At 40.1% G+C, this 14,280-nt stretch overlaps 1 protein-coding gene across 1 annotated transcript in view; it reads right to left on the reverse strand.

Annotated features, from left to right (window-relative positions):
• EFHB (EF-hand domain family member B) overlaps nucleotides 1–14,280 on the reverse strand; it is a 70,614-nt gene that overhangs the window by 16,837 nt on the left and 39,497 nt on the right. Inside the window, exons 6-8 of the mRNA XM_040352975.1 lie at nucleotides 6,907–7,036; nucleotides 4,523–4,606; nucleotides 1,262–1,329 (exon numbers count right to left, since the gene is read on the reverse strand). Coding sequence (XP_040208909.1) covers nucleotides 1,262–1,329; nucleotides 4,523–4,606; nucleotides 6,907–7,036 — 282 coding nt within the window. The remainder of the gene's footprint in view (nucleotides 1–1,261; nucleotides 1,330–4,522; nucleotides 4,607–6,906; nucleotides 7,037–14,280) is intronic.

The following is a 14,280-nucleotide window of genomic DNA, read 5'->3' on the forward strand; positions in this document are numbered from 1 at the left end:
GGTGGTGGCAGCATCAAGCTGTGGGGATGTTTTTCGTATCAGAAACTGGGAGACTAGTCAGGATCAAGGAAAAGATGAATGCAGCAAAGTATAGAGACATCTTTGATGAGAACCTGTTTCAGAGCACTCTGGACCTCAGACTGGGGTGAAGGTTAATCTTCCAATAGGACAACGACCCTGAGCACAAAGCCAAGATAACAAAGGAGTGGCTACGGGACAACTCTGTGAATGTCTATGAGTGGCCCAGCCAGAGCCCAGACTTGAACCCAATTGAACATCTCTGAAGATCTAAAAATGGAGCTTGAGAGGTCCTGCAAAGAAGAATGGGAGAAATTGCCCAAAAATAGGTTTGGCAAGCTTGTAGCATCATACTCAAAAAGACTTGAGGCTGTAATTTGTGCCAAAGGTGCTTCAACAAAGTATTGAGCAAAGGCTGTGAATACTTATGTACATGGGATTTTTTTTTTTTTTTTCATTTTTTTTTTATTATTAAATTTGTAAAGATTTCAAACAAACCTCTTTTTTTCTGTGGTCATTATAGGTTATTGTTTGTAGAATTTTGAGGAAAATAATGAATTTAATCAATTTTGAAATAAAGCTGTAACATAACAAAATATGGAAAAAGTGAAGTGCTGTGAATACTTTCCGGATAAACTGTATACAGTATGTTAAACTGTTACATAATACATTTTTTTTACGAGTTATGTAAATTCTGTATTTTACAAGCATACAGATTAATACACCTATTATACTAGTGTCACAAAGTTTTTTAGATTTTCTGAAGAGAAACTGCAACAAAAGCTGTTTGACTTCTGACTGTCTCTCTCTAACTGAATCTTCATGCAACCATATAAATACAGTAAAGCTTGGGTACACATGTATCGAAATTCCTGCTGAGCCAGCCGAATTTCAATCTGTGTGTAGCAGAATCTGATCATTAGACATTAGATCATTCTATCAAATGCCCCTGCTGAAAAAGCAGCATTTTAACAGCTGCTGGCTGTAAATGTAAATATAAAAAGTATGTATTGCATTTTAAGGTTGATTTGACATATGTGTATCTGTGTTTGTGGCTATTTAGGTTTGTTTGAACAACTATGATATATAATTATGTACCTAGTAATACGCATCTTTCTTTTATATTCTGTCTAAAGTCCTAGGACTTTGGATTTTAATCACTCTATTTAACTTATTGCACTGGAAAACATCATTTAAAAACATATCATTCAGAAATATAGCCAAAAAAATACAAATTTATTACCATGTTTTTCAGAGCGAAGAAGAATACCAAAAGTATGATCAGCAGGAACATTCAAAGTATCTGCAATACTATGGGAAACCATTAAAATAAAGAAAAAATACCAGCCCAATAAAAAAGTACAATATACAGTATAAAATAACTCTAGTTTAGGGCAGAGTAGGCTTTTGAAAATTAATAACAGGAGCAGCTCAGAATAGCTGTAACACTGAAAGGTTAGGCAAAAGCATAGTCTAGGTAAGCCAGGTCACACACATGTAGATCAGACTTGAATCAATAGCGAATCAGCAGCAAGGAAGAGCATAGTCAGAACAAGCCAGCTCATACACAAGCAGATTCGAGTCCAAACAGTACTGAATCAGCAGTGAGGAAGAGCAGAGTCAGAAAAAGCCAGGTCATACACAGGATTCTCAGAGAAGATATCAGCTGGGTCAAACAGGAGCACGCAAAGCTGTTATCACCACCACTGGTGACATGTTGACACAGGTGTTCTAACCACTTCAACACTGGGATAATTCTGACACATATATGTAAAGATCGCATTTTTTTTGCTAGAATTTTACTTAGAACCCCAAAACATTATTTATGTGGCCCTATAGAATAAAATGGTGGGTGTTACAATGTTTTATGCCACACAGTATTTGCACTTCGGTTTTTCATATGCATTTTGTTTGGAAAATTTGTAAATTTTAAAGCACAAAAACACAACATATGACCCAATTGATTTGTAAAATATAAAAAGATCATGTTACGCCAAGTAAATAGATACCAAACATGTCACTCTTTAAAATTGTGCACGCTCGTGGAATGGCGCCAAACTAGTGTACTTAAAAATCTCCATTGGAGACGCTTTATAAGCCTTTACAGGTTACCAGTTTAGTATTACATAGGAGGTTTGGTGCTAGAATTATTAGTCTCACTATAACATTCATGGCGATACCTCACATATGTGGTGTGAGCACTGTTTACATTTGTTTGCACAACCTATGTTTATGTTCGCCTTTGTACGCCAGCACAGGGTTGCTCTAAAAATAATTATATATATTTTTTTTTTAAATGTACACTGTGGGCGAGATCCACATACATGTAGAACGGCGCAGCGTATCAGAGATACACTACGCCGCCGTACCTTACCTGGCGCATTTTCGAATCCTCAGCGATTTCGCGCGGTAAGTTACGGTGGCGTAGTGTATTTCTGGCAGTGTATTTCAAATTGGGCGGGTTGGGGGCGGGTTTCATTTAAATCAAGCGCGTCCCCGCGCCGAATGAAATGCGCATGCGTCGTTCCTAAATTTCCCGCCGTGCATTGCGCTAAATGATGTCGCAACAACGTCATTTTTTGAACTTAGACGTGAGTTACGTCCATCCATATTCACGGACGACTTCCGCAAAAAAAAAAATCAAATTTCGATGCGGGAACGACGGCCATACTTAACATGGCAATTCTATGTATACACCGAAAAATACCAGCTTTAACTATACGCCGGAAAAAGCCGACTACAGACGACGTTCGAAAATGCGACGGCCGCGCGTACGTTCGTGGATCGTCGTAAATCGCTAATTTGCATACCCGACACGGAAAACGCCACCCAGCGGACGCCGAAGTATTGCATCTTAGATCCAAAGGCGTACGAAGACGTACACCTGTCGGATCTAACCCAGAAGCTGTCGTATCTTGTTTTGAGGATTCTTTGAAATTTGAAAGTACACCGGCGTATCAGTAGATACGCCGGCGTACTTCGTCTGTGAATCTGGCTCTGTATCTTTATTTTTATTTGTATCTCTTTTATTGCTGTCAGAAGGGATGAACAGCATCCATTCTGACAGCAAAAAAAGAAGATCCTGGTACTGACAGGAGGCATAGGGAGATTGAGAAGTTTGTCTCCTCTGTTCACAGAATTTTTTTTCCTCTGTTCACAGAATGCCTTGTATTTAGTGAAAAAAAATCAAGGTTTTTGTTTTTTTTACAATTGAAGGAGGTGCAGAGCCAGCAAACTCCGGTGTACTACAGCAATAACTATCATTCTCAGCTCAAGAGCTTTTCTGCCAACAGGGGAGTGCAGGCTAAAGTTAAAACAGATGCTGCAGCCGCCAGAGATGGGCAAACTTCGCTGGAGGTAACTTATTTTTACTATGTGCAAATGTAAAAAAAAATTTGCCTATACATCAAGTGTAAAAATAAAACCCCTTCCTATATGCACTGATCACACATCTAAGCAGGAAAGGTTGTTGAGACTTTATACAAAGGACCAGCATCTGTGCCATAATAGCATGATGCAGCTGCAGATATTGGTGTGAGATTAAAAATGGTGCCTAAGAAATTTGCATCAAAGGAAAGTGCTCATTGAGCTGACAATGTATTTCAACAAAATAGTTAGGGACTGTACACTGACCCCACTGCTGGACTGCTGGTTTTAAGCGCTTGTTTTAATCTACTGAAATGTGAGTGTCAAACCAGTTTTCATTAAATACTGTTAAGTATTAAATACGGAATCACGCTATGTGCACCTTTATTTCTTTTTTCCTACTCTGCATTATTTGAAACCTTTGGATGTAACGATATCATTGCATGGGAGCATTTGTTAGCACCACTCAACTGTGAATTCGCTTCATATCAAATACTGACCATAAGGATGTTCTAGGAGGCCCATTGATTATCCAATTCTGGAGTTCGTTTGGATCCCTGGTATTATTCAAGCTCATATGACCTGATAAGTATACACTTACTTGGGTCTGATCCCTCTGGTAAGCCTCATAATTATCATCAATTGGTGGTGGATCTTCTATCAATCACTGTGTATCACATAAGTCACTATCATCTGATGAATTGGAGTTTGTCACGGACTTAGATACACTTTCTTCATTGTTCATATGAACATTTTTTGGTGTCATTATACCATTATTTAGGACTCAATCACTTGGTTTTTTTCTTTAGCACTACACTTTATTTTCTTGCTTCAACAAAATAGTTATATTTTGACAAAATGTCCTGATTTTTTTTCCAAATTTAGGGAAATGAAAACTCAATTTCGCTCATCTCTACCTGATACGCTTGGAATAATTTAAAAGGGTCACCACTAAATAGTTGAAATGTATTTTTCAGCAAAACTTGAGTTTTTGAGTGAAAAATTTGAAAAACATGAGCAAGTACCAACTGTTAAATTTTTAATGCCGCCCTTCAGGATAAACAAAAATGTAGTTATAGTTTCACTTACGCTAGCTCTTCTTTGGTCTAATGAATAATGCTGATGACACAGTACTTACGGGTCAAGAACTTTTCCGAGCTGATGTTGAGTACGTTCACGAAAGTCATCAAGCCTTTTAGAAACTATGTTAGCAGTTTCGTTCCTAAAAATCAATTCATGCAGGAGTACAAATTAGTTCAAACACTTGTCAAATGCCTACAGTATTTTCCTAACATATGGTAAGAGTTTAGAAGGGGACCAGAATGTACATGATTGCTAGCAAAAAGTGATCAGAATGCCCCAAATGCTAGCTAGAAGTTTAGAAACTATGATGCAGAAACAACAGCAGGCAGAAGAGGAGTACATAGCGACAGAGGAGGGATAGGGTACCAGCGGAAGGAAGAATAAATGGGACAGCCTTTCAGGGGTTCATTTTTCCCCTCCCAAACCTCAGCAGCTGTACATGGGTAGAGTAAAAACATTGAGGACACCATTATCTTCAGTGACAATGAGGACTTAGGCTCCATGTACACTGGAGGCTGCTAAACGGACGTTCAGAGGCAGTTGGACGCTTTTTTTAACTGCCCCTGAACTCATTCAATTTTGTCCCATGTGACCATGTACACAGTCTCTTTAATTGACGTTTTTTAGGCAGTTGCGTTTAACAGCGTTTCTTTTAAAGCAAAAAAATGGGTTCAGACACTGAAGATTTCCACGTTTCAGACACCAAACACGGCTAAACGCGATAACCCGCGTTTAGCAGCGTTCCGTTTATAGGCATTTTCTTCATTTTTGCCCATTTAAAAAAAAAATATATATATATATATATTTTTTTTTTAAACGCTTCTAAACGCAAGCACTAACATATCACATCTCAAAATTGAACACGCACGTGAAATAGCACGACAAAGTATGATACATAAAATTGTGCATAGGAAACACTTTAAAGGTCATCAATTAGAAGTTAACAGTAAATAATAGCCCTATAATTATTGCTCTTATTCCAGCATTGTAGCAATACCCAATATGTATTGCATAACTATCATGTATATACATAGGAGAACTTGACACATATGTTTAGATTTGCGTAAGTGAAGATGTAGGGGCCTTAAAAAATGGTTGTACCTTTATAATTTTGAATCTTCTGTTATGTATCTTAATTTTATAGCTATCACATTTGGGACTGATTAACCCCTATAAGATAGTAAAATGTACATGACCAATCTTTTTTAAGGAGACACTAGGGGCCAATCAGACCCCTAATGTCAACTCTTGACCCGAATCAAGCCCAAATCGTGCTTGGTCAGCTTTTTCCACAGGCATAACAGCCAGGAAGCTCTGAAACTGTCGCTTGTCTCTTCTAGATTCATCTAGTGTAGAGACAATCAGCGATGGATGTTCACTGATCATCCTCCACTCTCCCCTACTGCCATTTACCATGGCAGTAGCATGTTGGCACATTGCCCACGCGATCAGGCAGATTTACAGCCTCCCTAATAATTTTCACAAAAAATTCAACAAGCAGCTGCAGAAGTACTAACACTCCTGGCTGCTATAAGTAATGTATGTATATGCTGCCGCGTGTGGAAATGTAGGTCTTCAATCAGTGGCAGCAAAAGGGTTAATTCAAGCAATAATATAACAGCAAAAAATCAGACCTGCAAAATATATGATTCAAGAATACGATGTTGTTGATGTTGTCCATGAGAATCGTACTGTATTGTAATACTGCCTAAGAACAAAGTGTCTCCAAAGCATAAATTAGAAAGGAATGTTGCACTTAAAATCGCATAACAGGGAGAACCTTCTCCCATCTTTTTTTACGTTGGTTCATTTGTTCTCCATGGGAATGCCCAGCTCTCATTGCCCTTCATTTGACAACCTGTAACCTATTAGCCTTAAAAATTTCCCGGATTGATTTCTAAGTCCTTCCTTAAAGCAGAGTTCCACCCAAAAGTGGAAATCCCCCCCCCTCCCCGGCACCATTCGGAGGGAGGGGGACAGGATACCTGTCAAACTGTCCTTTCCAACTTCCAGGAGCCTCAGCCGCGGGTATTGACGTCACGGCTAGGGCTCCCTCCTCCTTCCCATGTTGCCGGGCTAGTAGGAGAGAGGAGCGGGACTCGCGCATGCACAGTAGGGTTCCTGGCGTGAAGCCGAAGGGCTACACTGCAAAGTATCCTTACCCGCAATGGCGGCGTCAGGACCTGACAGCTGATGGAAATCGCTGGACTCCAGGACAGGTACCATATTTTTTACCATATGCCCCTGTCTATGTCCTCATTAACCCATTAAATTCCCTGCATCATGAAGATACATGCAACGCTTAACTGGGAAAGCTCAAAAGTGGCATGCTACAAGCTACAAGTGGTTCCTGCTTTCATGCATACTATTATTACATGGTACAAAGCAGCTCACAGTTCCTTTTTAACCAAACCAATAAACACAAAGAAAGATATCTACCTTTTGATTTCTTGGAGCCACCTTAAGGATTTTGCAACATTCCTACCATCACTAAAATGAGGTGTTTCGATTCCAAATGATCCGTCCTTTCTGAATTTCGTCCAGTCATATTTTCTGTCCTTTATTTCACCTAGAAGGGTTAGCATGAAATCATGATAGCAAGATATCTACTGAAATTTTTTTCAAATGAACGCTATCAGCACACATTAGTATGTAAACCACACTCAAATACAAGGGTGATGTTCCTTCCTGTATATAAAACCACAGCACGTTATTCTATCCAAACTATAGCAGCAGACAGCAGATTGTTTGGATTTTCCAGAATATGCATCCTTTCCAAATTTAATTTGACTTAATTTTGCTCAATCTCTTTGAAGTGAGATTTGACAACCTTAGCATCTCCATGTAATGAAATATACATTCCTGCAAGAAATGGGTAAAGCATGAAGTAGCCCCATTAATTTAGTTGTTCTTCTCTTGTGACACAACCCAATTATTTTTACCACAAGTTTACATGGAACCTCAACGTTTTTAAGTTGGATAAAGTGTGAAAGGTTTAGAACCTCAGATAGATTTTAAATGCAGTGTCCCGTTTGTGGAGATTTCTCATCCCTTCCAGAATGGTCTACAGGATTGTAAGTGAGCATAACCAACAGGTACCCAGGCAGCAATAAAATCACCTTGTTAAAAGGGTATGGAAATATTACAACTTCTTTTGAGCTTTTATTGGTATGTGTGCCCCTGTATGGAGATTCTCCTAGGTAGAGGAATAGCTTGAAATTTGTGGGTTCCAATGCAGAAGTTAACCTAGGCCCTCCCTCCCACTAGCTTTCTCCACTGTGCACAAAGATACACCCACCATGCGCCAAGATACTTCAAGTGGCTAAAGAGTTCTTTTACATCTTTATTTACATATTGAGAGGGTAATTCAAAGGATTTTAGAGAAACTGTCTATGTTGACATACTGTACCTCTCTAATTCTTTTAAATACCTTGGAGCATAGGTAGGCACACTTAGGCCTCGTACACACGATAGGTTAACCAGAGGACAACGGTCTGAAGGACTGTTGTCCTAGGTTAACCTATGAAGCTGACTGATGGTCCGTCGTGCCTACACACCATCAGTTAAAAAAACGATCGTGTCAGAACGCGGTGACGTAAAACACAATGAAGTGCTGAAAAAACGAAGTTCAATGCTTCCAAGCATGCGTCGACTTGATTCTGAGCATGCGTGGATATTAAAACTGATGGACGTGCCTACTAACGATCGTTTTTTTTCCCATCGGTTAGGAATCCATAGGTTAAGTTTAATGCAAGTTGGCTTTTTTTTAACCTAAGGTTAAATAACCTATGGGGCCTACACACGATCGGTTTGGACTGATGAAAACGGTCCATCAGACCGTTGTCCTCTGGTTAACCTATCGTGTGTACGAGGCCTAAGAGAGGTGGAGATCTACCTGAACAACTTGAACGAGATCAAAGATCCCTGAGGTTTGGCACCCTTTATTTTTGTTAAAGAAATTAACTAGCAAGGCCTAACTAAACAGTAAGGAAAACTTGAAAAATATAATGAGTAAATGTTACTGTAAAAATAAAAACTTAGCCGATTTTAAAAGTGGACAGTGTCAGTCAGTAGAACAGTAGATTTTGACTGAGGACACAGCCCTCAATAACAATCTCTGGAGCCTCTACAGTACAGAATGAATGAACAGGAAGTGCTCTATACAGAAATTAAGCATACTGGAACGAAAGCATAGTAAACATAGCTCCAAACTGTCCCTGATTTCAAGGGACTGTCCCTAATTTGGAACAATAACTCTGTACATCTGTTCAAGTCCAGAATTTATACAGACATCCACCCCCTTCACGCAGTAAGTAGAACAAGCACAGCTGTGGATAACAGTCATAGGCTGTGCTACAGCTTCCTCCCTGCCAGGGCCGAAACTAGGGGGGCAGATTACCCAGGTGCCGCATCAAGAGGGGTGCCGCCCACACTGGGTACCGCTGCTCTAAGGCTGCCACTGCCACCCGACTCTAATGGATAGGCGGCGCTTGCTGCATAGTTCGTCAAATACCAGAGAAACAAATAGGAAGAGGAAGACTGCACTAACGCTGAATCGCTCCATCAGCCTGCCCGCCCCCTAAAAAAGCATTCCTGAGCGTCGCTGTAGTTACTGTTGCTTAGCAACTTAATGGGGATGCGTGGGAGTGATCCATTATACTTTATTGAGCAGCAGTGACACCCTTAGAGCAGCAGTATCCAGTGCAGGCAGCACCCCCGGCGGCAGTAGGAGCAGAGTGATCCAGCACTGGAGTACTGTGAGGTCTTCCTCCTTCTGCACAAGTCCTGCCCAGTGCCCAAACAACCCACGCCTTTTCTGACAAAGCTGCAGTAGCCATATATTATTCCCCTGCCATGTATCTTCAAGTATGGTTAAGACTCTGCAAGACGCGTATCGCTTTATATGGAATAAAAAATGTTTGGTCTACTTAGGGACGCATATAACGCCTGACCCAAAACGTCTATACGATTTGAATTATGGTGTCTTGATGGAGGGGGTAAGGGAAGACATTCAGAAATGGAAGGGTCAGTTATTAACTTGGTTCGGAAGGGTGAATGCAATAAAGATGAGTATACTACCTAAAATAATTTACTTCTTACATACAGGGGTGCAGAGGAGGCCCTGGACTAGGAGGGGGTGCAGAGGAAGCCCTGGAGTAGGAGGGGAGTGTGCCAACACCCACAGTTTTGGGGCAGCACTCAAAGTGCTCCGTTATGCTACCACACTATATTTTTTCGGGGGGGGGGGGAAGTTACCCGCCCTGGGAGCCAGATATACTAGCTACGCTACTGCTCCTAGACACCATTTTATCATGCTTATAACAGAGGAACCAGGCAGCAGAGATAAATTATAAAACTAGTTGACCACTCCAAGGAAAATGTGAAGGATTAAGTGTTCAACATATATAGAAAAAAAAAACACTTTCATTGTGAATATTGTATAAAAAGGTGAAACACCCAGGTGCGCCTCCACCATATAACATTAGGTGGCCACCTACCAGAGGAAATGGATTCTAGATTATAAGAGTCATGAGCACAGTATAATAGAATATCCTTAAGACAGGAGTCATCAACCCTCTTTGCTTTGCAGAGAAACAGGTGACCTCTATAGCTTTTATTTGGTGTCCAATAGGAACACTCACATAGGGAATAATCAATGGTTCACTGGCAAATCATGTATATAAGACAAATCAAAGAACTTTATGCGGTGTGAAACCGTATAAAATGTATTAAAGATAAAAGATACCAACTTCAGTTAAAAACGAGCATATATGCAATGTATATCCATCCTGGAATTCAAGCCAACAGCCTTGTGGGATTGACGGGCTTTGTAACGTCGTAAGCATGGACTCTTCTCAATGCGTTTTGTGAAAGATCACGTCATCTGGGACATAGGGGCCACACTCGTCACCATGCATTTATATAAAATAGGGGAGTATAGTTAAGACCAAACAGCGGTTTGTCAAGCCTCTGTTTGAAAACCAAAATGCCCGACGTTACCATGTATTAGATGGTCAAGCCTATTTTTCTACTACATCACTATAATATGATGAGAAGCCAAGCCTTTTCATTTGTGAAGGAGAAGTTTTTTTGGTAACAGCAGATATTGTGTCATTGTACACATGCATATTCCACCATTTGGGCTTCAAAGCAGTTAAACACTTTTTATCTCCTCAGATACAATTTCATTTTGGACCTGTTGTCATTTGCCACTACACATAATTATTTCTGGTTCAACCAACAGTATTATATCCAAAAAAGGGTGTGGCCATGGCGGCAAAATTTGCCCCCGGTCTGGCCAACCTTTTCATGGCCAAGTGGGAGAAGGATGTTGTCTATACATATGCCAGGCCCAAACGTAGCCTTTGGTCGAGGTATATAGACGACATCCTCCTCCTATGGAAGGGAAAGCTTGAATCGTTATGAAACTTTATGGCCATCCTAAACTTGAATGATCAATGTTTTTCTTTACAATTAGAGATCCATACACCTTTTAGATTTGGAAATGAAGGTAAAACATAACAAGCTGGTCACCAGCACCTTTTTAAAATCCACTGATCGTAACTCTATTATACCGACTAACAGCTGTCACCAAAAAGTTTGGCTGCAGTCTGTACCTCGGAGTTAGTTCATCCATTTGTGTCGCAACTGCACCAATATTGAAGATTGCGATAAACAAGTACCTATCCTTAGAGACTGTTTCCTGGAAAAAGGTTACAATACATCTACCCTTGATAATGAAATTAATTGAGTAAGGGATTTAGAAAGGGGGGACTCTACTAACAGACAATGTCAAAACTACCAACTCTAACCAATTCAGATAGTCCTTTATCGTTACATTCTCCAAAAAGCATTATCATATAAAAACATATATATTTTTTGATAGTGTTTGTTCAGCAATAGAGGACCAAGAAACCTGAGTGGTCTTTAGGGGTCTACCATCATTACAGGCCAGAAGAGCCACCAATGTAATTGATCCTCAGAAAAGACCCACTTTGTTCCATGAGCTAGTACAGTACTATCCTTGTAAAAAATGTACAGTCTGCCATATCAATACTGCAGGTCGCAGAAAAACTTGAACGTTTACCTCCACTGTTACTACCAAAAGGTATACAATTAGACAATTTATTACCGGTACAACTAAAAATTGTTTATCTGATCACCTGCGCTTATGGCAAACAATACGTCAACAGAAATATCAGATCCTTCTCTGTAAGTGTTGGTGAACATATCAACAACATCAGAAAAGGTATCAAGGAGCATCTGTTCCTAAACACTTTGCATGTTATCATGACAGGGACCCGCGAGGTACCCCTTTTATAGCAATTGACAAATATACTGCCCCTTGGAGGGGAAGTTCCACCAAAAGAGGGGATTTCCAGCTTGAGACACGGTGGATCCATGAATTAAAATCTAATACACCACATGGCATGAAGGTAGAATGGGATATAAATGGCTTCATCAGTAGCCCCTAACTTAAACCAAGGCTTGGATATCTAGTTCCATATAGAGATCAAAACAAGGTATGGCCTCTCATCTCATTATAGTGGTGTAATCTGAAACGAGGCTTGGCCATCTAATATATGGTAACAGCGGCCATTTTGGTTTTCAAACCGAGGTTTGACAAACAGCCATTTGGTCTTAACTGTACTCTTCCATTTTATATAAATGTGTGGCCCCATGCCCCCCCCCCCCCCCGATTACATGATCTTTCACAAAATGCATTAAGCGGAGTCCATGCTCACAACATTACCATGCCTGCCGATCCCAAGAGGTTGTTGGCTTGAATCCCAGGACTGATATACAGTGCATATATGCTTTTTTTTTAACTGTCTCAATGTAAGTAGTTGGTATCTTTTATCTTTAATACATTTTTTACGGTTTCACACTATGGAAGTTTCTTTGATCTTACATGCATGATCTGACAGTGAACCATCTATTATTCTCAATGTGATTATTACCATTAGACACCCAAGAAAAGCCATAGAGGTCTCCTGTTTTGCTGCAAAGGAAAGAGGGTTGATGATTCCTGTCTTAAGGATATTTTATCCTACTGCACTCATGACTCTTATCAGCTGTATATGGTGAAGGCGCATCTGGGTGTTCTACCTTTTTAGACAATATTCACTATCAAGATGTTTTTTTCATATATGTTGAACACTTAATCCCTCACATTTTCACTGGAGCGAGCTACTAGTTTTATGATTGGGCTATATCACTTCTAATTGGAGTGTAATATTTATGGGATTTTATTTCTTTGTCATTTTAGCATGGCATTTTCTTTATATGCTGTTTACAATCTTATCCATATTGTATTTGCCAGCGGCTTTCCAATTTGGCTTTATCTGCGCAATAACTTTGAAATTTAGCAGCAGAGATGAATTACACTCAGAGCTTTGGAGAGAGACAAGTACACACTGTAGAAGGATGTGCTTATTTCATATATGGGGTTGATTTACCAAAACTGGAGAGTGCAAAATCTGGTGCAGCTCTGTATAGAAACCAATCATATTCCAGTTTTCTTTTTGTCAAAGTTTAACCAGTTAAGCCCCGGACCAATATGCAGCCTAAAGACCCAAGGTGTTTTTACAGTTCGGGACTGCGTCGCTTTAACAGACAATTGCGCGGTCCTGCGACGTGGCTCCCAAACAAAATTGGCGTCCTTTTTCCCCCCACAAATAGAGCTTTCTTTTGGTGGTATTTGATCACATCTGCGGTTTTTAGTTTTTGCGCTATAAACAAAAATAGAGCGACAATTTTGAAAAAAATGCAATATTTTTTACTTTTTGCTGTAATAAATATCCCCCAAAAACATATATAAAAACATTTTTTTTCCTCAGTTTAGGCCGATACGTATTCTTCTACCTATTTTTAGTAAAAAAAATCGCAATAAGCGTTTATCGATTGGTTTGCGCAAAATTTATAGCGTTTACAAAATAGGGGATAGTTTTATTGCATTTTTATTAATTTTTTTTTTTTTACTACTAATGGCGGCGATCAGCAATTTTTTTCGTGACTGCGACATTATGGCGGACACTTCGGACAATTTTGACACATTTTTGGGACCATTGTCATTTTCACAGCAAAAAATGCATTTAAATTGCATTCTTTATTGTGAAAATGACAGTTGCAGTTTGGGAGTTAACCACAGGTGGCGCTGTAGGAGTTAGGGTGCACCTAGTATGTGTTTACAACTGTAGGGGGGTGTGGCTGTAGGAATGACGTCATCGATCGTGTCTTCCCTATAAAGGGAATGACGCGATCGATGCGCCGACACAGTGAAGCACGGGGAAGCCGTGTTTACACACGGCTCTCCCCGTTCTTCAGCTCCGGGGAGCGATCGCGACGGAGCGGCTATAAACAAATAGCCGCGCCGTGGTCCCGGATCACTCCCCGAGCGGACCCGACCTCCGCATGTAGCGGGGGGGGTCCCGATCGGACCCCCCACCCGCTAATAGGCGAGGACGTACATGTACGCCCATGTGCCTGTACGTGCCATATTGTGGACGTATATGTACATGCGGGGGTCGGGAACTGGTTAATTGAATGAACTGAAGTTAAAAGCTGATTGGCTACCCTGCACAACTGCACCAGATTTTGAACTCTCCAGTTTTATTAAATTCAGCAAATCATGTCTGAAATATATAACCAATTAGACCATTTTAATGATTAAGAGCACTTCCATGATACTTATGCTATTAACAATACTACAGTTTTATATTGATAAAATATTATACTCCTTATACCTAGTTGGTTTAATGCATCTAGACCAGTATTTCTCAGGTTTATTAAATTAGGTACACCTGACCTTAA

The sequence above is a fragment of the Rana temporaria genome, chromosome 5 (assembly GCF_905171775.1).
Source record: "Rana temporaria chromosome 5, aRanTem1.1, whole genome shotgun sequence".
Classification (NCBI taxonomy): Eukaryota; Metazoa; Chordata; class Amphibia; order Anura; family Ranidae; genus Rana; species Rana temporaria.